This window comes from Onychostoma macrolepis, chromosome 19 (assembly GCF_012432095.1).
Source record: "Onychostoma macrolepis isolate SWU-2019 chromosome 19, ASM1243209v1, whole genome shotgun sequence".
Lineage (NCBI taxonomy): Eukaryota > Metazoa > Chordata > Actinopteri > Cypriniformes > Cyprinidae > Onychostoma > Onychostoma macrolepis.
Window position 1 is genome coordinate 9,572,111 of NC_081173.1, and position 25,034 is coordinate 9,597,144.

General features: G+C 36.3%; 1 protein-coding gene across 3 annotated transcripts in view; it reads right to left on the reverse strand.

Moving 5' to 3' along the window:
- Window positions 1–25,034, reverse strand: part of fndc5b (fibronectin type III domain containing 5b) — a 47,833-nt gene that overhangs the window by 13,326 nt on the left and 9,473 nt on the right. The window contains exons 1-3 of one of the 3 annotated variants that reach the window (XM_058753739.1): window positions 9,096–9,346; window positions 6,826–6,967; window positions 217–332 (exon numbers count right to left, since the gene is read on the reverse strand). Coding sequence is in view for 2 of the 3 variants with exons in the window: in XM_058753737.1 (XP_058609720.1) it covers window positions 217–332; window positions 9,096–9,174 (195 nt within the window). In the remaining variant the exon portion in view is untranslated. Of the gene's footprint in view, window positions 1–216; window positions 333–6,825; window positions 6,968–9,095; window positions 9,347–25,034 lie in introns of those variants that run through there. The other 2 variants (XM_058753737.1, XM_058753738.1) reach the window with 2 other exon arrangements.

A 25,034-nucleotide genomic window follows, 5' to 3' on the forward strand; every position in this document is an offset into this window, starting at 1 on the left:
CATGCATAAAACATTTACAGAAAGCTCAAGGCCACCTAAAATATCAACAGCATGTGCCCTCGAAGAGAAAGCAGCCCAGTCTACATTGACACATAATCAACATGCTTACACAGGCATTCCTCCATGATATTACCTCATCAAACTTGAGTTATGAGGTGATTTTGCTGTGTTTTGCACATGTAAGGACTCGAAATTGACCATAAACTGGTTCAATACCTGCTGGGTGATGGCGAACCCAATGACTGGGTCTCCCTCCAGAATGTCCCATGTAACTATCGCTGAGTTCCCCTCCAGTGCTTTGATGGTCACATTGAGCGGAGCAGATAAACTGTCTGAGGATGACAAAAATAAAAGACATAAAGAGATAAAAGGAGCTGATGTGATATACTGCAAGACCTCTTGTGCTTACAGTCCATGTCAAAAAACATTAAAACTGCAGAAAATGTGCTTAACTGTGCATTGCATGCACTCTCTGCATAGGAACTTCTAAGTTAATGTCTGCTTATCTTTAATAATGAAACTTAAAATAATTTTAAAAGATTTTTGATTGTTGAAACGATAATCATTCTTCTATTTTAACTCTTCACTGTGTATGATAACAATAATGACATTTTCCTAGTGTACTGCTGAAGCAACATATAAAAGCGCTCAGAAAGCACTTTTTTTCATTTTACCATTTTACTTTTAGGTTTACCGGAAGCAGAATTGACCAGTTACAGTCGTTTGTGTCGTTTATTTAACAATTTAACAGAAATAACAGTGAGAAAAAATCACTGTCCAGTTGATAAACAGTATATTTAAAATATAAAAGTTAATCTGATACCCTCCACCTCCCCCAGCACCACCTGTCTAGATATTTATGCAGCAGCAACAGCATATATTAAATGCTCACTGGAGCAAGTCTATTGCCAGTATCAAATAACTTTCTCTGCTGCAGCAGTGTGCATAGTAGATCTTTTCCACCAAGAACAAATAAAAAAACATTGCCATATCCATCACATTCTAAAATTGTTCTGAGAGTTGTCCTGATTAAGAAAACAGGAACACAATATCCTGCCATACACAAGCTAATTGCCTATATAAAGTAAAACAAATCATGCACAGTTATGCAGAATGTACACATATACTGAAGCGAAATTGCAGTTCTTATTTGATATTATCCTTATAACTTATTTCCAGTTCATATGTTGCTAGGGTGTTTCTATATGGTTACTCGAATTCATGAGACCCAAAACACCCAAGCACAACTACAAAGCCATGATGTGTTCAGTTGTGAATTATGATGGTAGTACAAAGTTATTTTCACCCCAAATGATTCATTCTGTCTTCTCTGTTATGTCATTCTCTAACTCTTTTTCTAATGCCGAAATGAACAGTGTGGTTTGGTTGATGGAAATGCCCTGATGCTTAGCTCTATGTTTTCTCTAGATCAATATTTCCACTGCTCTTTACTTTTATTTACTGTGTGGAAGCTCTTAGATTGTTATCCGAACCAGCCTCTTTGTCTTTGATGGTCATCAAACAAAGAAAATGGCCTGGCACAGCCTAGAGTACACAAAGCCACCCGCCGTTTGGCCACTGGGCATTTTTTCACGAATTAAATGGAAATGGTTTGCAGCGAAGACATCAGAAGTTGTGTGTCATCACTTGTCAGAATGATAATATGCCGCTACATAAATCAGTGCGTGAAGATCTAATCATCAGTAATGTTTGTTGACTACAGAGTGAAATGGTTGTCTGCTCAACGTCATCCATCACAATGTAACAAATTCACAGATGGGAAATAATGTATTTAAAGGGGATGACAGACAGAGAAAGCCAGTCATCCCTGAGGACACAATATGTCTCCCACTGGGCAGGATGTGTTTGGAACAGTCATACATTACACTTTAAATAGGGGAGTAATGTAACATGCATTCAGAAACATGCCTCAGTAGTTTATTGATGCCTATGAGGAGCGCATTCGCATCCAAGAATTCATGGTTCATGAAATCTTGCTGTGCAAAAGGTTAGTTTCCCCCAAAATGTAAATTCTGTCATCGTTTACTCACCCTCATGTTGTTTTGAACCACTTCAACCATAGAACACAAAAATAAAAAGAAAGTGTTCTTTTTCATACAATGAAAATTAAAAGCAATTTAATGGCCTATGTGTTATATTCACTAAAACTATTAAAAAATGTTTTCGTTAATTTAAATAAACTGAAATAAAATATAAATATTTGATGAAAAACTTAAAAAATGAAAAACGATGTATTGATAACTAAATGAGGAAAGTACTAAAATGAATCAAATTAAAACTGAAAAAATAAAATAAAGCTAAATATAAATACTAAAAAAACAGAATGTCAAAAGCACCTCAAAATTACTAAAAAGTAAACAAAATTCAAACGAAAATATAAAAATAAAAGCTCATTCATAATTTTAATTGATTATTTTTGAATCGATTATTCATATTTTTTTGAAGTCAGACAATAGCTTTGTGTAAGGAACAGACCTCAATTTAAATAAGTTACAATGACTGAATACAACACGGCAATGAATATGCTGAAGTAAAAATGAGATTTGAGAGCTATGGTGGAAAATACAATTTTCAATTAATAATAACTTCGGTCTCTTCCTCACATGAAACTATTGTATGAATTCAGAAGACTCTTAATATACTGCACAAGTCATATTTATGACTGTATGAACTTTAATAAGGTCTTATGTTCAGCTTTTGGTTACTATATGCATTCATTGTATGGAAAAGAGCAGCATGAACATTCTGCTAAACTACTAGAAAATCATGAGGATTTGGGATGACATTTTCATTTTTTGGCTGAACAACTCCTTTAAATAAGAAATAATTAGTTCGAATTTTTCTTATTCCAGTTTAAAGCTACTATAATCAAGCAATTTGTACAAGTTTCACCTTTAATGATTGGATGTGTTTTATAATTTGCCTTTTATTTGGATATTTTCCAAAAATCTTCAACACCAGGGCTTCACCTAATACTCACTGGCGATGGCGAAGCCTTTCAACTTCAATTACCCTCTTAAAAATGAATAAGGTCAAGCTGCCTCAAACACATTTGTTACCAACACTGAAGAGTTGAGGTTTCAGACATCATGTTAACACATACAGTACATTAATGTAACCTCAGGAACCTCAGGCTGAAGACGTTCGTTCAGTCTTTCTGGATCCCATCGGTTGGTAATGGCTTCTCTCATGAGACGCATGTTCTATAGGTCCTTGGCTTGCAGCCAGACACCAAACCTAAAGTGTATTAGCCTGTCTGCAAAGACAAACGTGATTTGAATGTATGGACTGTCAGGGTATTCAATCTTGCAATGAGCACTGCTTAGGAATACCATCCCCTTGAAAAGTTCATGCGATTCATTTTTCAAACTGTCAAGCTGAACTCTCAATTACATTTGCTAGTCGCCCTTGTAGGAAGCATGAGCGTTCTGGTTCCTACTGTATGTGTCTGAGGGGTGTGCAGTCAGGTGGGCAGTAGCGGTCCGGTGATACTTGTTACCTAGACCTGCAGCCGTGATTTAGGGAGCCCTGGCTATGAGGTGAATCTCCTGGCTTGGCTTGACTGCATCCATGGTCCCTGGACATGGCAGCCCTCGTAAATATGTAGCTTAGCGCTGCCGTCCCACAGGAAGCCTTGGAGCGATTTTTATTGGTGTACATTTTGGTGGAGAGAGGTTGTGCTATTTTGTTTCAGAGTAAATGCAATATTTTTTGAGTAGAGAAATATTTTTTGTGTGTGTTTGTATGAGGCCGTCAGGTGCTGCAGCTTTTCAAAACAGTATTATGGTGCAGCATGAGAAAATTGTACATGACTGATTTTGTAATTTTGCGTTGCTCCTATGATGAGTGTTCAAGTCTTCAATGTATCTTTAAGAAGATTTTCAGAAAATATGCCAAAAAGAGGCAAATTATACAACATGTCCCATCATTAGAGGTGAAATATTTAACTTCTCATAACATCTCTTATTATTAGAAATGTTGAAAATGGTTGTGCTTCTTAATAGTTTTATGGAAACTAATGTATAAATATTATTATTTTTAATACTAATATTTTTTTTTAGGATTATTTGATGAATAGAAAGTTCAAAAGTATGGCATTTATTTACAATTTTGGGGGAAAACAATGTAAAAAATCTTCACTTTGTCTTTTGATTAATTTAATGCATACTTGCTGAACAGATTTAAATTTTTATTTTTCAGATATTAATTCCAAACAAACAAACAAACAACATTTCCAAAAAAATCTGCCAAAATTCAGCTGATGTTGTGCATTCAGAGGTGACTAGTTTGGGAACAAAATTTCCAAAAGTGAGCTATATCTGACAAAAGCTAAATAAAAATTATAATTAGCTTTATATAAAAACATAAGAAATCTATTGTATGTCCTCATTTAGTGAAGGAAATGTTTGTGTTAGTCAGGTTTTGGTGGGGTCCAAATGGATGGTAAAAACTTGAGTTATTTAAATTGTAGAGATCAGCCAATGGTCCCCTCGAGGAAAAAAAAAAGCCTAATAAACACTAAATCTCATGTTAATGGAAATCGAGTTAGGGAACAGAAAATATCATTAGTTCAGCATAAAAATAATAGAAGTCAAAGAAAATCCTCACCATGACAGGAAAAAAAGTGAAAAGTTGATGAAAACTAGCAGCTTAGACCACAGTTTCATTATTTCCTTGACCTGCGAGATTATTTCTCACTGTAAAGTAATTTAGCAAAGCTCCCTTATGGGGAGGAAGAACTGAGCCTCTGATTAACAATTCAGTGATGTCAGAGATGACAGGATGCAGTTTGGCCTGAAGTCTGTAAGCGGTTTCACAGCTCAAGCTGACCACTAGACTGAGAATATTACACCCTTGAGATTCAAATCCCAGTCTCTGATCCAGAGACCCGTGGCCTGCTTCAACTCAGAGGAAGTGATGCAAACAGCTTCCCTCCAGCATCTAATAACATCTTAGCTTGGAGTCTGTGCCCCACCTGACCCCCTCTTATTTCACGATACTTTTGGCAATATTTTGTGTGAGAGTAATAGCAGCCAGTGAGTATCCACCATCGTAAAGTTTGTGTTTTAATTAAGGCTTTCAATTCAACTCGCTAATTCTGTGTGATTTATTATAAAAATAAAATTGCAGAGACTAAAAATGAACACATTTAATCAAACCCTACGACCCCCCCAAAAAATCCTTAATAGAGAAGAAGAGAAGACATGTCCTTTCTGTATGAATAATTCATGCAATTTGCACATGGCAGATTTTACAGTATTGCATTGCTCTTTTGAGAATATATATACAGCATGTATATATATATTCAAAAACATTACATATTTATTCTACAGTATTGCATTGCTCTTTTGAGAATATATATATATATATATATATATATATATATATATATATATATATCGGTCAAATGTTTAGAATAAATATTTAATGTTTTTGAAAGAAGTCTGTTATGGTCATCAAGTCTGTATTTATTCATGTGCAGTAAAAGTTATACAGTAATATTGTGAATTTTTTTTTTTATAAATATTTACAATTTTAATATGTTTTAAAGAGTAATTTATACCTTTGATGCAAAGCTGAATTTTCAGTATCATTACTCCAGTCTTCAGTGTCACATGATCCTTCAGAAATCATTCTAATATGCTGATTTGCTGTTCAAGAAACATTAAAATATTATTATCAATGTTGAAAACAGTTGTGCTGCTTAATATTTTTGTGGAAACCATAATATACTACCGTTCAGGAGTTTAGGGGTAAGTAAGATACTTTTATTCAGCAAGAACGCTTTAGTCAAAAGTGATAGTAAAGAGGTTTATAATGCTACCAAAGATTTCTATTTCAAATAAATGCCGTTCATTTGAACTTTATTGTGACATTTTTTTTAAACTCTTAAACATTGATAATAATTATACCCATTATTAATAACTGAGCATCAATCAGCATATTAAAATGATTCCTGAAGGCTCATGTGACCCTAAAGGCTAGAGCAATTATGCAGAAAATTCAATTTTACCATCACAGGAATAAATTACATTTTAAAATACATTAAAATGTAAAACAGATATTTAAATTATCACAATATTACTGTTTTTACTGTATGTTTGATGAAATGAATGCAGCCTTGGCGAGCATAAGAGATGTCTTTAAAAGACATTAATAAGATCAATATATATTAGCATTTTGTCTCTTTTGTTAAGTTTTATTATTTAGTTTTTTATTATTCAGCAAATATAGCAAAGAGTAAAACTGTAAAATGCATTAACTACTTCACCACAGTTCCAAACATCTGAGCAATTCAGGCTTCATGTGCCGCACCAAACTACATTTATACACACATGACAGACAATATATTGACATGTCTTTTTCTTTGTCTGTTCAAGTATTGCCAGCCTTAATTGGGGAGCTTTTATCAGTTAAATATTAATTTATGTGATTAATCGCGATTATCTCTACAATTCTGTGCAATTAACATTTTACTGGCTGACATCCCTAATGCGTCAAAACAAAACATCAGTCTGATAAACTGATATATTTGCTCTAGTATGCAATGCACAGGAGCGACTGGCCCCACTAAACAACATCAGACTCATAAAATATTCACAGTGTCCTCCCGTAGCTTTGATGAGATGCCTGACACTGTCAGATGAAACAAACATGTGAGAGCTCAGAGCGAGGAACTCCGCGTTGCACATTGCGGGGGCACCTCTGCCTTTCATCACAGGCGTCATAACAAAACACACCAGGCCTGTAATAAGACCAAACCCTGTAAAGTTGATCAGTTATTCTCTGACATGTTTGTTTCACCTGCTTCCTCTGTTGCTTCTGTGTTTGAAACTGTGTTCTTTTCATAATGGTGAGGAAATGTCACTTGCTCTCTTCATTAATATTCCTCCGTCCTGCATCACTGCCAGAGCCTCAGTATAAAGACGTATGCTTTGTTGCCTCTCTAGACCACATAAAAGAGAAAAGCAGAGTGAAAATGGTTGGGTGTGCTTTGTTTGTGTGGATGTCTATTACAGTTAATCTGTACATAATGTTACACATTAACAGCCACTACACCGTAATCACGTAGCACATGCTGTGCTCTTATTTCCACAAACAGAGGAGTAGGTTTCCACATCCCAAATTTACATCTTGACAGATATATGGCACGGCCATATCATTTCACAGCAACTTTTATGATACACTTCTATTTCTACACTATTATAGCAGTATATAATTTTCAGATTGCCAAACAGGTGCCGCTGAAGTGAAATAGTAGACTGTTTTAGCAGACTGCCCTCCTTCACCAAACAACTGTAATAGAATGAAATTGGTGACTTCCTCTAGAAAGCCATACATTTAAGTCCTGCAGGTTTCTTGAGGCACCGATTTATTATGCGATTAATGTAATTGTCTGTTGAACTTTAAAATCCGATTATGTCTTGTCAATCAAAAGGGGACGGGAAAAAAACTCGCTCAGTGTATAAAATGTCAGTTTTTTTTTTTTTTTTTAATAAAGTTATATACAGAATAACATTCAGTGCTCTCATCCATTATATCATTAACAAATCTGTCTACAATGTACAATAATCACAGTGATAATGGTGCATGTTTGGTGTTACAGATGCATATACGCTGAAAAAAGGTAACCTAAAAATCATAATATTTCAATTAAATGGTTGTATTCTAGTCAGAAATATCAATCTAAATACATATACAGCACAGCTACTTTATGTAGGTTAAATCACGTAGAAATAGCTCTTAAAGTAACAATTGCAGGTTACCATTTCAAGCAGCATGACATTAGCAAATTCAAATTAATTTCAAATTACTGCCAACATATTTCACTTTTTTCTAAATTATTACGAGATGCACTCATTTTCATGCCACAACAAACAGAAATAAAACTTAAAGCACACATTTGGACCAAATACCTCAAAACTTGCTCATTAGGACCAGTTATTGTTATGAATATTTACATTTGCATTTGCCATTGCCATATTCATGCATCCTAATATGCTTTGTAATGCTTTTGTTTCAGTGGCACTGATTTTAATTAAAAAAGAAGAAAAAAATATGAATGTGCATTAACTGTGATAGTCATTAGTTTACATTTGTCATGCAAATTGTTTGCACTGTATTTTCCAGAGCTATGCTTTTTATACTGAGAAACTGAGTTTTAAAGCACTTTACGAAAGTAAATTATTATAGTAATTTCTTTCCAAACTGTGTAATTACTTATCTGTATTTTAAAATAAGATATCAGAAAAGGCTGAACAATCAAAAAAAAAAAAGAAGAAGATATTGCCAACAATCTGATATTGTTATCTGCATACACATCTTTGAAACAAGCTAATATTTTTAGGTTTGCAAACGAATAAAAATAATAAAATGCCATGATTCTCGGGATACATCAGGCCAGAAAAAAAGCATACTAACATCGATATTAAATGATATAGCCTATTGCTTTGAAAGGTTCAATTAATGGAGAAAGAGCAACGCAAATACGATTGAAGGGAATGGATTTGTGACGCTGACCATTAAAGTAATCATTACTCTGCTGTATTTAGCTGTTCTAGTTATCAGATCGTTTCCCATTTAACAAATGAATTCAGTATAGCCTACTATAAATGTGTCTGCGTCCAGACACATTCCCTCAACCCCACTGCCCTAAAATGTGATCTATTGTGCATTAAAACTGTCATTTCTGTCTGGCGACCAGGTTTCTGCTGTCTCTGAGAACAGAATCAATTAGGATCACATGAATTGTCCACAGCATCTACATGCAGTCTGAATGAACAGTGGAAACCCACGAGCGTCTTGGAGGGCTGAACAGGTAGTAGCGCATCATTTATTCATCTCATACCCGCAACCTGTCTGTTCTCTGCCAATGTGAACAAATTAGATTGCATTGCACTATGAATATTGTTTGTAGTTAAAAGATAAAACCGTTGCCATTCTGTTCATGCATGCAAAAATAGTGCAATAGGGGTTCATGTCTGTTTCTATATCGTGCGCCAAAGCCCATAAATGTCCATATGCAATAATGACATTCCTTACAAAATGAGTAGCCTACAATCACGCAAACTTACCGGCATTAACCGAGGACACGGAGATATAAGCCAAAAACAACAATAACAGCGCAGCACACGAGCCTTTAATTCCCCACATCCTTCAAGGAATTCTTTACATTCTGTTCGGAAGACGTTGAATCCCATTTACTCGCAAGATTTTTTAACTTATAAGTCGGCGTCTATGTGTTTAACATTCACGACTGGTTGCCGTCTTTATTCCTGCATCAGTCCAGAACAGCACTGGATCTAAACTCCGTACTTGCCGCAGAAAGTCGACATGAGAGGATCCTGCGTGAGCCCATTGGACGGCATTTGTCACTATTACCAATGGGACATAATGCATGCTTACTTCAGGGGGCGCTCGGTGGCTCACAAAGCTGAGTCCTCGATTGAAACGCATTCAAATTCAATTTGGCTTTCAAGAGCATTTCTAAGCCAAAAAGCATAATGGATTACATTTATTATTATAACTCTTCGTGTCTGGCGTATAAATGATGAGTCAGTCACAGCAACCGCTGTATAAAGGCTAAATAAAAGACTATATTCTGAGGTCAAAAACGGCTGTGATTAGTCCGCCCTGCCAGCGCTGAGAAAAGTAACATGCACCACGTGACAACGCTGTCCAAGTTCCAGCAGCGGTCTGGACGATAATTCACAACCGAATAAATATACTGAGGATCTTCATATTAGAAAAAGAACTGGAATTGAAGAACTAGAGAAGAGTACTTAGACCGTTAGGGGGTCTAAATAATAACTCTCAAACTGAGGCTTGACCCAAAAAACAAAGGCTGAGGGAGACTTTAATAGGCTACATAAAGGCCTACTAAACACTTTTGACACAACAGCCTATTTAAATAATATTTCACAATCACAAAAGTTCACCTAGCACAAAATAAACCCTTAGATAAAGTAGCACAAACACTGCTTGTGTGCTTTCTGTTAGGATCATTGACTGACAAAACACACATTTTGTAATAGCCAGATTTCCTACACTAGTTTTCTGTTTAAGAAGTATTTAAGATTGATCATCTGTGCTACACTGAAAAAAATAAATAAAAAATCACCGTAGCCTAAATGTTGACATTGAATCTACCTAAATACACCCAGCAGGCACAGGACATCAATATAACATCAGGTTAACGTCAGACAAAAGTTGCATTTTGGTTGAGAGTGAAAATCGAGTTGACTTCACTTTTTTGACGCCAATTTGACATTAACTTAACGTTGGATTTTGGTTACACAACCTAAAAACAACAAATATCAACATCAGCTGACGTTGGTATTGGACATCGAATTAACATTGACATTAGATGTTGAATTGACATTGAATTTTGGTCACTCAACTTCAAAACCAAATTTTAACCAAATATCAACCTCTTTTGATATTGTGTGCCTGCTGGGCATTCATTTATAGCCTACCAACAATACAAAATGTTATGGCTTAAAGCAACAGAAATAGATCACCACTTTTTACGTTGTGTGCTGGTAAATCATTATCTGGGTTACGACAAGACAAACCTTAGCTGATTGCAAGATTTTCCATAGAAGTTTAAACCCCCTCCGCTATAAGTTGCACACTGACTGTAGACAGAGAGACAATGTCTGTGTTGTTAAGCTCTACCTATTTTAGGACTCCCTTTGTCATGGTAATTGCCATTTTACCCGTGTATTACATTTCTATGGTGTAGCCACTACCTGGGACAGCGCAATGAGCTCTGCATGACAGCCTCAGCTTTAGCACGCATCGATGGCTATCAGTGTACAACATGGGGTACACAACTACAAAGCAGCTCAAAATGCGATGACTAAAGCTAAACGGACGGTTCAGTGACTGCTGCTCTATAGTCATCTGCTGCAGCCTATTCAGTCTCCGAATGAAATTCAGAGTCAAAGTGCTGGCAGTGTCTTCATCTCTCCCTCTCGCCTGTTCCTGCCAGAATGCTTACTGAGGGAAACCACTCTTCCTAAATTTGTGGGGGTCTTTCCAGCTCTCTCCTTTCACTCTTGTGCCAAGTGCTGAGAAAATACCCTCTGTGTACCGAAAGGAATTGCCTCAGGATGACACCACTTTAAATTCACACAATGCACTTTCCATTCACACCATCTGACACATTTTCATTATTCTAATGCACCTACAATTGGCCTAATGTTGTCAGAATGCCAAGTATAAATACAACATCTACATTTAGAATATGCTGACATTTACAGTCAGCATATCAAGTTTGACACTGCATAGGCCTATTAAAAAAAGTCACTTCTTGACTTTCATGTACTGATGTAGTTCCATTTGGGGTGAGAAAAATTACATATGTGGCCTAAACATCCAACTTCATTTCCAAGTCACGTCTTACATGCACCCCAAACCACCTTCGAATCTGTCTCAAATGCCCCTTGAAGGGCATTTAATCTTGCGCTACGTCTGAATTATGGCTATTTCCATACCAGTAGGTGAAATGTGAAAAGAGCTTTTTCACAGTATACAAAAAACATGTGAAAAATACTCGGGTGACCTATTGCGTTTGGCGAAATTCTGAAGTGCGCATTCGATGGATAATTTACTATCCCATCAGAGTCCATAATGTCTTTTTATTTAATTTTACAACATCACGGAGTCACAGAAGTATGAAATAAATTACAGGTCTTTAACGCTTGCATTTTTCAAGATTACTGGCTGATTTTGGGAATGGAATGAACAAAACCTCATAAACTAGCCACTTCTAAAAAGGCACACCACAGGGACCTGATGTGAGACCTCTTGAGAGGTTCCCGTATCTCAATCCTTTTTTTTTTTTTTTTTGATTGATTAATGGAGAATACCTTGTGTTTTTCCATGGGTGATCAGCCATTTGAAGAGGGTTTTATAGTTGTAAAGTAAGTTTCAATCCTACCAGACAGTATGCGATTTCAGATGCAGCTTTGATCTTTTCATGACTGGATAGCTATATATTCAGTAAAAAAATCTTGAAATACCAATGTTGTATTGTTACCTAAAACTAAATCTATTAAACATTCATTTAAAAAGTAATTGTAATTGATCAAATAAAGTAATCAGTTATTGAAATGACTAAAAATAAAATATAAACTAAAACTAATACTAATATATACTAATAAATACTATAATATATACATATTACACTAAATTATCACTGGTAAATACACTTACTATCAACAACTCAGCCCTCAGCACAATAAAGAGGTCTAACTATCTGACCTTCCTCTAAGAAACAAGTCCAACACATTCTGATCTTAATAACTGAATGAGATGTTAAGAGAGCAGGACATTTAGAGACAGCATGTTCCCACACAGTTTCAAATGCTGCCATTTGTGCAGGAACTTTTTGTCCATCTTTCTGTTATATCTGCCCTTGAGACTGGTAACTTGGGTACAATATGTGGGACATTCTTCCATCTTTTTGGTAGATGCTGAGTTGTTTCTTTTTTCAGTGTACAGAATGAAAATCATTTTAGCATTATCCTTTGTCTCTCTCTCTTCCACTGTTTGAATATGTTTATGTGCTTGTGTTTGCATGCATGAATTAGCGCCTATGTAGGCAGAAATTTAATCGGAGTGGGATTTTGATCTAATGAGATTGTGCTGTGGCTGCTTTGGACAAAAACTCATATTTACATGGATAGCGTTTATCACTTATCGCATTATTGTGTCGCACCAATGTGTGCCAAATCAGGTTTTATTATTCAGAATCCACTAGTGGTTTGGGTCACTGTGGACCCCAGTGAAATTCAATATAGTTGGATGTGTAAATGCAGTTTTTTAAGCTGTAACACTCTACAGTGTTTCTTCTGCCTTCAGCTGCTGTGTGATGATTATTGAGTACTAGATCAAGAGTGAAATAGCTCTTAAATGAGAACAAAGATCAATACATAATTAGCATTTTGATCAAACAGTTGTTAAAATCTCTTTTTACAACGTTTTACTAAAAATGAATAAATTAGAAAAATCGATAACACTTGAGGGAGGGTGCAAGACTTGCTGAGTTGTCTGTAAGAGAAACATGCTTCTTAGTAATAGAGTGTTGCCTCAGGCTAGAGGTTCTTGTCACGGGAACTCTCAGAATAAAGTGCTGTCCACAGGAGATGTTGGCTGTTTTCAGTGCTGTCTCATCCAGAACATACAGAGAATGTATGCTGAAAGTAGCCTTCGAGGGAGTTGAAGTAAGACTGCCACATTTATGTAATGGCCATATGGCTGCTGTTTCACTTGAATGCTCAGTCGGATACTCTGTTTCTCTTTCTTAAAGAGATACTTCACCTAAAATTAAAATTCTGTTATTATTTATTCACCCTCATGGTGTTTCAATTGTGTTTTTTTTATTTTGTGAAATACAAAAGGAGAATTATGCTGGTTGTTCTTTTCCATGCAATTCAAAAGCATCATTCGGCTTTTGAACTTCAACAAGGACACAAAAGCACAAATAAAATATGTTCAAAATGATCCATATGACTTGTGAGCTTCTGTATATTTCAAGACTTCTGAAGTCGCACAATAGTTTTGCATGAGGAATAAAAAATTCAAACCAGTTTTAAAAACTGGATCAACTGATTCATTGAAGACATTTGATAATAATAAAAAAAATTACATTGCTGATTCTTTTATGAACTCTCATTAATGAGCCAAAGAGAATGAGATCAGATGTTAAGGTTTTCAGTGAATAATGACTATTGACCACTTCAGAACTAGAAAGATACAGTTTCCATTAATGTTGCTATTGTTAGTTGTTAATTGAAATAAAGCTACAATATAACAAAATACAAATATGAAAAAAAAAAATTAAATGCTGCCAACTAACTGAAAAAAGTTTAAGATGAAGCACTAAATTACTAACTTGAAATAAATAAAAACTGAACTAAAACGAAAATGTACGGTACTTAAAAAACACCTTGTATGTATGTATGTGTGTGTGTGTGTGTGTGTGTGTGTGTGTGTATATATATATATATATATATATATATATATATACAGTATACGTGTGTGTGTGTGTGTGTGTGTGTGCGTGCGTATATATATATATATATATACACACACACACATACACATGTATGTATGTATGTATGTATGTATGTACAGTATGTATATACACACACACACACATATATATATATATATATATATATATATAAAGCACCAGGCCCAGATTGTGCTACACCAGTCTGTCTGAAATCCTGTGCTGACCAGCTGGCCCCCATCTTCACACAGATCACTGGAGCTGTGCGAAGTCCCTTCATGTTTCAAACGCTCCACCATCATCCCCATCCCCATCCCAAAGAAATTCAAAATTACAGGACTAAATGACTACAGGCCTGTGGCTCTAATGTCTGTGGTCATGAAGTCTTTTGTAAAACTGGTGCTGTCCCACCTGAAGGACCTTACTGGACCCTTACTGGATCCTCTTCAGTTTGCCTACAGAGCAAACAGGTCTGTGGACGATGCTGTCAACATGGGACTGCATTATGTTCTGTTATGTGACCTACTACAACAGCTGCAAGACTCAGCACCCAAGGACGACTTTCTGGAAAACAGCCAGGGAAGCCAGGACAACATATCACAGCCACCGGAAACACCAGAGCCAAAGCCCTGCTCACCAGACACACTATCCCTCTCTCCAGCATCTCCGCTTCTCACAGAAAATGGAGGAACTGGTGTATGCTGGGACCAAACCCTCCCACTCTTTCGCTGCAAGCCCCCAGATATCAACTAAAAAACGGCGGGCCCCACAACCACCAAAGACTGCAGGCCTAGCTCTCGTACGGCTTGAGAAGGCCTTAGACTTTCTAAATACATTGCAGATATGCTCACTGAATATAAACCTAACATACCACTCAGATCATTAGGATCGAGTCAGTTAGAAATACCAAGGGTTCACACAAAATAAGGGGAGTCCGCTTTTTTAGCTATTATGCCGCCCACAGTTGGAACCAGCTTCCTGAAGAGATCAGATGTGCTAAAACATTAGCCACATTTAAATCCAGACTCAAAACTCATCTGTTTAGCTGTGCATTTCTTAAATGAGCACTGTGCTATGTCCGAACTGTTTGCTCTGATCATTTTCTATTCTTAACTGTTTTAAATTCTTTTTAAATAAATTTTTATATATCATTTTGTTTTTATTGTTGTGATTATTTATTTCTTTTAATTCCTTGTTTTTATTGTTGTGATTATTATTATTTTTAATGACTATTTCATGTCCTTTTATGTAAAGCACTTTGAATTACCACTGTGTATGAAATGTGCTATATAAATAAACTTGCCTTGCCTTGCCATCTAGACAGACCAGGGACTTATGTGAGGATCCTGTTTGTGGACTTCTGCTCAACTTTAAACACGATCATTCCAAACCTCCTCCTGCCCAAACTAACTCAGCTCTCCGTGCCCACCTCCGTCTGTCAGTGGATCAACAGCTTTCTGACAGACAGGCAGCAGCTAGTAAGGCTGGGACAATACACATCCAGCACCCGCACCATAAGCACTGGAGCTCCTCAGGGCTGCGTTCTCTCCCCACTGCTATTCTCTCTCTACACCAACGACTGCACATCTAAAGACCCCTCTGTCAAGCTCCTGAAGTTTGCAGAGGACACCACACTTATCGGCCTCATTAAGGACGGTGACGAGTCTGCTTACAGACAGGAGGTTAAGGAGCTGGCTGTCTGGTGCAGTCTTAACAACCTGGCGCTCAACACGCTCAAAACAGTGGAGATGATCATGGACTTCAGGAGAAACCCCCCTGCTCTCCCCCCACTCACCATCATGGACAGCACTGTAACAACAGGTCATTCAGGTTCCTGGGCACCACAATTTCTCAGGACCTGAAGTGGGACATAGACTCCATTGTTAAAAAGTCCCAGCAGAGGTTGTACTTCCTTCGCCAGCTGAGGAAGTTCAACCTGCCACAGGAGCTGCTGAAACAGTTCTACTCTGCCATCACTGAATCCGTCCTCTGCACTTCAATAACTGTCTGGTTCAGCTCAGCTACCAAATCTGACCTCAGAAGACTACAGAGGGTAGTCCGGACTGCTGAGCGAATCGTTGGTACAACCCTCCCCACTCTCCAAGAACTGTACTCATCCAGACAGAGCAAAAGGGCCTCTTGACCCCTCACATCCAGCACACTCCCTCTTTGAAATGTTGCCGTCTGGTCGACGCTACAGAGCTCTGAGCACCAGAACGGCCAGGCACAGGAACAGTTTCTTCCCTCAGGCAATCCATCTCATGAACACCTGACAATAATTGTGGAAAACACACTATGTCTACACTTATACACTTATTTATGTAACACACATACTTAGTCTGCATTTCAATTTGCACATAATATACCTGTACATACAATTGTCAATTTGTATATTTTTATTCCTTATTTACTTGTTCTATTTTTTAATTATTCTTTTTATTTTCTGTGTTTTTTGTTTTGTCGCTGTCATTCTGTTGCACTGTGGAAGCTTCTGTCACGAAAACAAATTCCTCGTATGTGTAAACATACCTGGCAGTAAAAGCTCATTCTGAATATATAACAACAAAAGCTATTTTTAAATACTAATAGAAACCGTGATAGCATATTAATAGTTCTGAAAACACTGTTTCCCACTCAATGCTCTCAGAGGATTGGTATAACAAAGGTATAAACTTTCACACTTAGGTAATATTTACCTATTTAGGGGTAAATGAGGAACAAATATGTACCTTTTAGCTTTTGTACCTTAGGGTTTGTACTTTTTTGCATAGTGTAATTGCATTAAAAAGAGCATCCTGCACAATCTTCAAAATTTCTCCTTTTGTCATATGCCATTACTAAATGATGTCAGAATTAATTTTTGCTGAACTAATTATTTCATCTCTCAATTTCAGTTCCATCCTCTCCCAGGTTCTCATCCTATAGTATTCATTTATCTCTGGATGTAGGTTTTTATATCACTCCATTCCTATTTTTTGCAGATTGAAATAGAAATGAGGGCACAGTGGTTCTGCACACAGTGTAGTTCAGGGCAGCAGAGTCTATAAATTGGCATGAAGGTGAATCTGTCTCTCGCGTTACTGGGGCTGATCCTGAGGGATAACCCCACATCTTGTGTTCCTCCAAGCGTAAGGCCATTGTCTATACTTCCTGATCCATCTCACATTCTCCCAGTAAAGCAGTCATTCCTGCAGGGCTGAGGCTTATGGAGATATTATTGCCACAGTACGTGAGCGTTTATGTTTTATGTGTTTGAGCATGCATGACTGTAGTCTCAGCCTTACAGTCTGGTCATAATCTATACACATTAACAGCACATACAAAATGAGCATTGATTGGCTTTACATGTCAGTGGGTGGTTCTTGGACAGAACAAGCTGCAATGAGTACTAGACCTCTCAAAAGTCTGGCTGTGAAACTGTGACTGTGTTGGTGTGTTTCAGTTTATTGTTTCTACTCCTACAATAAAGCTAAAGTAGGTGACAACAACTAAAATGAAGCATTTGTTTTTAGCATCTGGACTCCTAGACCTCACACACTGGTCTCAGTGGTCTCTTAGAGAACAAATCACTGAACAGGTTTACAAGATGCCATTTGCTTTATGTTGCAGACGGTCCTGCTGACTCACCGATGGGCCGCAGTGGTTCTGTTGACAGGATGAGAATCTCTGAGCGTGAGCAATGATTGATAGGCGGGGGTGACGCTTTTTCTGCATGCAAATGGATAATTTTCTCCTCCATTTTTTTCTCTGGCCTCATATATCTTTCTTCTGTTCCTTCTGGAGGTGCTTCAGATGATTCATGCACTTTAGAGAAACTCACACGTTTTAGAGGATTTAATTGACTGCTCCAAAGAGCATCATAAATATTGAATGGTGGTCTGGTGGTCGCTATATTTCATAATTAAGCTCCATGTCAGAAAGTTCATAGTCATCTGCAGAGCAAAGTTCGGATGGCACGGATCATGGGATTCTACTTTGGTGTAATGTTTTTCCCTCTGCACTTTAAATAATGCATTGATGAAATGTTACTAATTATATCCCTTAATTGATTGTGCACCTGTAGTGTATTTCAGATATTGAAAGTATATGTTTGCACTTTAACCATATTTCAAAGACAATAAGTTATTATGAGTTTACATATAAAGATGCACTTAAGTCCTATAAGTGGGCCAAGAACACTCTAAAGTTCAGCTAACTGCATTTAATATAGGCCTACATTTGAACTATAATCCATTTTTCATTTAAATGTAACATGCAGTTAAACGTTCTAAAACATTACATTCAGTTCGCAGTTCAGTATATATATATTTTTAATGTACATTAATTCTGAAATAAGTACTGTTTTTTTTTTTTTAAATGTTAAAGTGTGCTTCATTTTCACAAATAAAGCAATAAGCAGTAGTCAAGTAATATTGTAGTTGAACAAATTGGACAAAGAAAGGAAAAAAGTAGAAGAGTGAGAGAAATATGTGCTATGAGCAAAAAGACAGAAGAATGAATGGATAGATTTTCATCAGACATAAGAGACCTGACATTCAGAAACTGAGAAACAGGAAGAAAGAGAGAGCGGCTGCATCCCTACAGTCCAGTTGAAGTTTAACACTTCTGCAAAGTCACCGACAGCATTTAAGGCCCTGTTTGCTCCTGCTGTTAACATCTGTATCGGGTGATAAGTGGTCTGCCAGTGCACAATGCTGCTTACACCTGGTGATAATGTGTCTCTGATCAACCTCCTGTGAATACTGTATGTGTGATTGGATTTCAAGAGGAGGACCTCACATTAATCATTACAAAACTTACAATGATATTGTTAATACATGTTAATAAAGCACAAAAAGTCAAAATAAATTGCTGGTCATAACCAGCAAAGTATAAAGAAAACCTTATTTTAGTGGAGTGGTTGATTGACAGGCTATAGGCAGTCCTAAAGTGCTTGCATTGCAATGGATAAGCATTATACTACAACTGCATCTACCTCAGAATGTGATTTTAGTGATCAGATCACAGAACATTTTGAATTTTGACATGTATTTTGTGCTTTCCATTGTCAGATCACCTCAAACAGATGTTACTACCAGGTGTAAATGGAGTCTAAAAACAAATAAAAAGGAAAAGCACATGTTTAGCATCACGTTCAAACCCTCTATAACCTCTAAAGTGGGTTGTTGTCTGTCTCTGGCCCTCTTTTTCTTCCCAGCGTCCTTCTTGCCTCTCCGCTTCTAGGCATTTCTGGCAGAGAGCTGTTCCTCTGGGTGATTGGTTGTGTAGAGCGAATTTACTTAAGTGATGTTGGAATGCAGAGTTAGCATGAAGCAGAAGGAGAAGCTGTCCTCCTGATAAGGAGACTGAAGCAAATAGCTGGAAGAAGTTTGTAAATGACCCTCCTTTTTACGTCAGCACTTTCCTCCAGCCTTCAGAAAGGGCTTGCATAAGAAAGCAGTGTCGAGGGGAGGGCACAATCGGCATGATTAGACGTCAATGAGAGCAGCCCTGGCCCTGCTCCATGCCTCAACACTGCATCTTAACCACACACAATCTTCTAATTAACCTCCCTGATTTTAATCTCAAATATGCACAGGCACACATACACAGTTCACGGTGAAGGACAACACTCATCAGTAAGCCCTCATGATAACACATGCACAAGCAAACACACACAACGGTGGGATATTCCTTTTAAAGGATAATTTAAATACATAATTTACATTTTACACACCTGTCTCTGTAAGTGATTGCTAAAGGTTTATCTTCAAGGTTCAGGTTCATTTTATTTATTTATCATTTTATTTTATTTATGGAAAAATTTGGTCCCCTCAATGTAGCATAAAGAAGTACACACACACACACACACACACACAGAGAGAGAGAGAGAGAGAGAGAGAGAGAGAGAGAAAGAGATTTGATTGATTTCTTTCCAAAATTGATTTGACTGCTCTAAAATATGAGACGCCAATGTTTCAGGAGTTTAGGACACAGAACTGGACACATGCTTATTTGATAACTGTTTTATTCCCTATTTAGCTTCATGTATATGCTTTATTTTTTAAGATTAACAGTCCCCCAAAGCATTGTTAGATGCCAGTGTTTCCTGTCACAGCTATGCAAAGATATCAAAAACCGTATCATAGATATTAAAATATATCTTGATGATTTTAAACCCATTTTGCATTTAACCTCAGAATAATCTCAAAGTAAGTCTAATTTTATGGTGACTGTGCTTTAAAATTACATTTTTATAATCAATAAATCAAGTGATGAAGGATTTTGAAAGTCTATTTTAAGGATAATGCTGTCTGGTTTAAATGTTTGAAAATGATTAACAGTTGAAAACATTAGAAATTTTGAAAAGTTATCAAAAAGTAATCAAGTGTAATCAGTTACATTACTTTAATAAAGTAATTGGAATAGTTACACCATTACATTTTAAATAGGGTAACTTGTAATCTGTAACCTATTACATTTCTAAAGTAACTTTCACAAATTATGTAATCACATTAAAAATTATGAAAAAATATAAAACTATTTATGTAAAGTTTAACGTTAAGATTAAAAACATTTATATATTGTACAATATTGTATTTATTGCAAAATACTGAGATAACTAAAAAAAAAATATTTTAGTATCATTTATACTATTAGGCTATTTTTGTTAATATTTTGAATTAAATTTTAATACTATTATTGTTTTTGTTAATATTTTGAATGACACATTATTTGATATTCTTGTTGACACACAGTCCAGCAAATCAGAATAGAGTATTCAGACTTAACAATATAGATCGTTTACAATAAGATGTCATTTACAAAATAGATTTTCAAAAACATTAATATAAGAAGTTTTTGCAGGCTATCTAGTAGGCCTACTATCTAGTGCTACGTTTACATCCATCGTGTTACTCCGTGGTCTTGCAATCTCATCATTAGGTTAGCGCTTACCTGAGTCTCAAACGGTTACTGACAGTGTAAATAATGGCCTCAGTGTGGTGAACCTGTTATGAACAAAACTTTTGATGGATGGCAATTACTTTTCTATTTACACCATGAAACCGAAAAACAACGAACCGGTAAGAACTCGATGAACTACAACTTAAAACATAGGAAGTCATGTTATATTATAGCAAGATATGTTAGCTAATTCACAGATAGAAACGTATCTTGATTTGCAGATTAGGGTCGACCCTGTAACATGTTTTGCCTTTTGCAACACAAAAAGTAGCTAGTAATTAAAAAAACAAAACGTGTATTTTTTTTTTATGTGACATTTCTTTTATTTGTCTACCGAATAACCAGAAATAGTTAATATTTTCCACAGTTAGTTCATAAAGACAAGAAGTTGCCTACTTTTGTTCAAATTTTGTCAAGTACAGTTGAAACACTCATCTTTATTGGTTTAAAGCAGCCTAACCAACTAATAACTACCATAAATATTATTTTGAGCTCTTCATTTGAATCCTGTTAAATAGGCCACAGTTCATAAGCTAAATCACTTACCAATTTAAGAGTTCACATAAGGAATAGGATTCTCTAAAATATTTACGAACAGTTGTTAATTGCTTAAACACTGAACAATTAACTGTAACTCATTCAAATACTCATTAATCAGTTTACTCGTACTCAACTCAAATGCATCTGATACAATAGGATTCTACAGCGAATACAGCTGATAGTGTGTTTTATTTGTACCCTGCCCACCACCCAGCACATTTCTCAAAATGGCTTGATAACACTGAAGGGCACCTTGTTATAAAATATGGCAGTTTTTAGAAGACAGAAAAAAGTTAAAAAAACATCAAAGTTCATATTTGTGCTCAGATAGGGAGGGTAGCTCATGACCTCCCATGGCGTGTTGTTTTAACATAAATTATGTGCATAACGACACTAGTGGTTGACCGATATTGGTTTTTTGACAGCCGATGCTGACATCTTGGAAAGCAGGGTGGCTGATGGCCGATATAAAGTAATATAAATTTATTTCTAATCAATATTTAAGAAATTTTAAATAATTTGAAAATGGATTTAAAAATAAATGTGTAAAATAAACTTACAGTGAACGACGACAACGAACAAGAGGGAGAATGTGAGCACAGGTGCTGCTTTTTTCAGCGCCATCAAAAATAATCGGCCGGTGCCGATATTTGAAAAATTCCAAATATCGGCCGATATATCGGTTGACCACTAAATGACATGTTTAGCTTTGTTCCTTGTACATAAACGTGTCATATACGTAACGAAAGCTTAATCCGTGTTTGCCCAGCAAAGCTGGCAGGTTAGAGTAAAAGGCGGGCAGACAGGGTTTCTGCACAGATGGAGCCAGATCTGCGTTTATTCGGTAAATATTTACCCAGCCTGTGAGTGGGTGCTACAGCATGCAGAGGACGGTCGGCCTTGCTCACTGGACAGTGTGTGCTGAGCTCGGCCACCTGGGTGCACGTGTGTGTATGTGTGCATGGGCTTGTGTACACAGCCCAGCATCCCTGTGGAGAGATTTAGACAATTGACTCTCCACTCGCATCCACGCTGCACTGTAAATCAGATTTTCCCCTAGACTCATATGAAACACACACTCTGACATTTATATATGAAAAAATTAAATATTGTATCTGCCAATCGGGGGCAGCAGCTCAATATATCAAAGCATGGTGGCATAGACAAGAGGTTCAATTGCTGTTCAAACCAACCACCAGAAGATAGAAGAAATGTGATCTAAGTGACTTTGACTGTTGAACGATTGTTGGTGCTAGACAGCAGTTCGAGTATCTCAGCAACTGCCGATCTCCTGGGAGTGCACAACAGTCCCTGGAGTTTATAAAGTGCGATGCAAAAAATCAAGAACAAAAGTCTGTTTCATACTACACAAACTCAAGCATGTGTGACGCTCACTGTTTTCAGTGTCTGTCGTCTCACTGTGAGGATATGAAATTCATCTCCAGAGCTGCTCTGAGAGTCACTTCACAAGATTTTAATTATTATATACACACAGAAACTCAAAATAGAAACTCTTCACAACAGCCCATTTAACTTGAATTTATCACAAATATTACTGGTACTATAGTACTTCTCAAAGTCACAATATTTTTCAGCCATATTTTACATTTTATAGTAAACCTCTGCTGTACAGCACTTTGTTTGTTAGAAATTAATTTAATTGTTAAAGTTTCATTTGATTACATTTTAAAGGATTACTTAGTTTTATAATGTTATAATGTTTTATGCCTTCATTTGATTACCACAATCTGATAATAAATTTATATTAAGTCATAAAACAGGAAACATAGTATTTCTGAAAAAATAAAACATTTAATAAAATACTAAGCTGCTAAAGTTATATAAATTCAGTTGATTAGTCATGCTTTTAGATAATTAAATTTGAATTAAACCATTCAAATGGAATCCAGAAAAAGTAAAACGGAAAACACTGAATTTGAGAACAATAAAAAATAATTTGAGAAAAAACATAATTTATATAATATAATTTTTTTTTATTTTTTTTTAAAACTTTAAATAAAATGTCAAATTGTAAAAGTTAACCATTAAAATATTGTGTGTAGTTTCAGGCATGTGATTTCCTTAACATGATGAATGATTGGACACTCTTAGCCTCAATTACTTCTCCAAAGTATTTTTAGATACAGTGTAGATTTGTTAGTGTGTGTGTTACGAGCACTGAGCTTTGGCATTTTTCCGATCTGGGACAGTCTTGTGCACTTACTTCCTGTCGCATTCACATGCCAGTGGCCAAGACCACAATGGTGGGTATTTGGGCAGGCACAATATTTTCTTGGCAATATGAATAGCTCCTAATCTCAGCCTTAAAGACGTTGCTGACCAATCTCATTTTAGGAACTGTTGGCATCTGGGATTTTCTCATTTTCAAAAAACAAACAAATAAATAAATTAATTAATTCATTGTGGTTCAGTCAAATGGTCAAGGGCTGGCAGGTTGGTATGATCCCATTATTTTTTTTTACAGTATTGTAATGATAGATTATACCGGTGTACAGGTTTGTTTTGTAGGCTCTTAAAAAGCATAAAGAGGCATATTTTTCTGTTGCCTTTGGCATCATAGACTTTTGGGATTGTGCATGTTGTGTGAGTTTTTGTGCTGCCATCAGTTGGTGTCATTTTCTTGCAGCTCCAGAGCAATTATTCACATGGCTTTTACGGCTCAAGTTGCTATAGGAGAATGTCTGCGCTCAGACTCTAAGAGGCTTTTTCACAGTACACAGCCTCAACTCTGAACCTCATTTTGGTCCCCTGTATTGCATGTCTGGCGGTGTTGGTATTAAAGAAGATATATTAAAGTCCCACTCCAGCTGCATGAAGACGGGCTGGTTGCTTCGCTGGATGTGGATGGGGTTTAATTAGCTCGTAGGCCCTGAGGATGCAGTGAAGACTTCCTGGGATTAGTAAATTGCATTCCTACGCTGCCAGCATTTTCCCATGTCGGGTCTCATTTGTATTCATGGGTATTTGGAAGGGGAAAAAAAAAATCATACTCCCCAGCATGCTTTTTGTCTTTGTGTGTTGTGAGGGAAATTAAGATTATTGTTTAAAGTGCTAGATTGTTATGATAGTGGTTGGATTGGCTAAATTATTCCCTGAGTGTTTTCTTCTGCTGAGTCTGTTAAGAACTTTTTTCTTAAGTCTTGTATTGTGTGAACACACTTGGAGTGATTCATATGTTACTGTTTATTGAAAAGTCAATGTAGGTTTGGTTTCGTGTCCAAAGTAACAAAATATGGTGACTTCTGTAGCGATGCTGCAGGACATGTAAAAGAGTACAAATACAGATAAAATTATGATTAGAAAATGTTTTAATAAACAGTAATTTTAGTTTAGTTTTTTATTCATTTAAGCAATAGCCTAACCCTATATGTATGCAGTGAATGACCCGGAAGAGAAGAAATAGACACAAAAAGTATTCTCGTAGCCAAGGGCGTAAATTTCTTCTAACTGTAGGTCAATAAACAATTTCTCAAGAGCAATTAATACA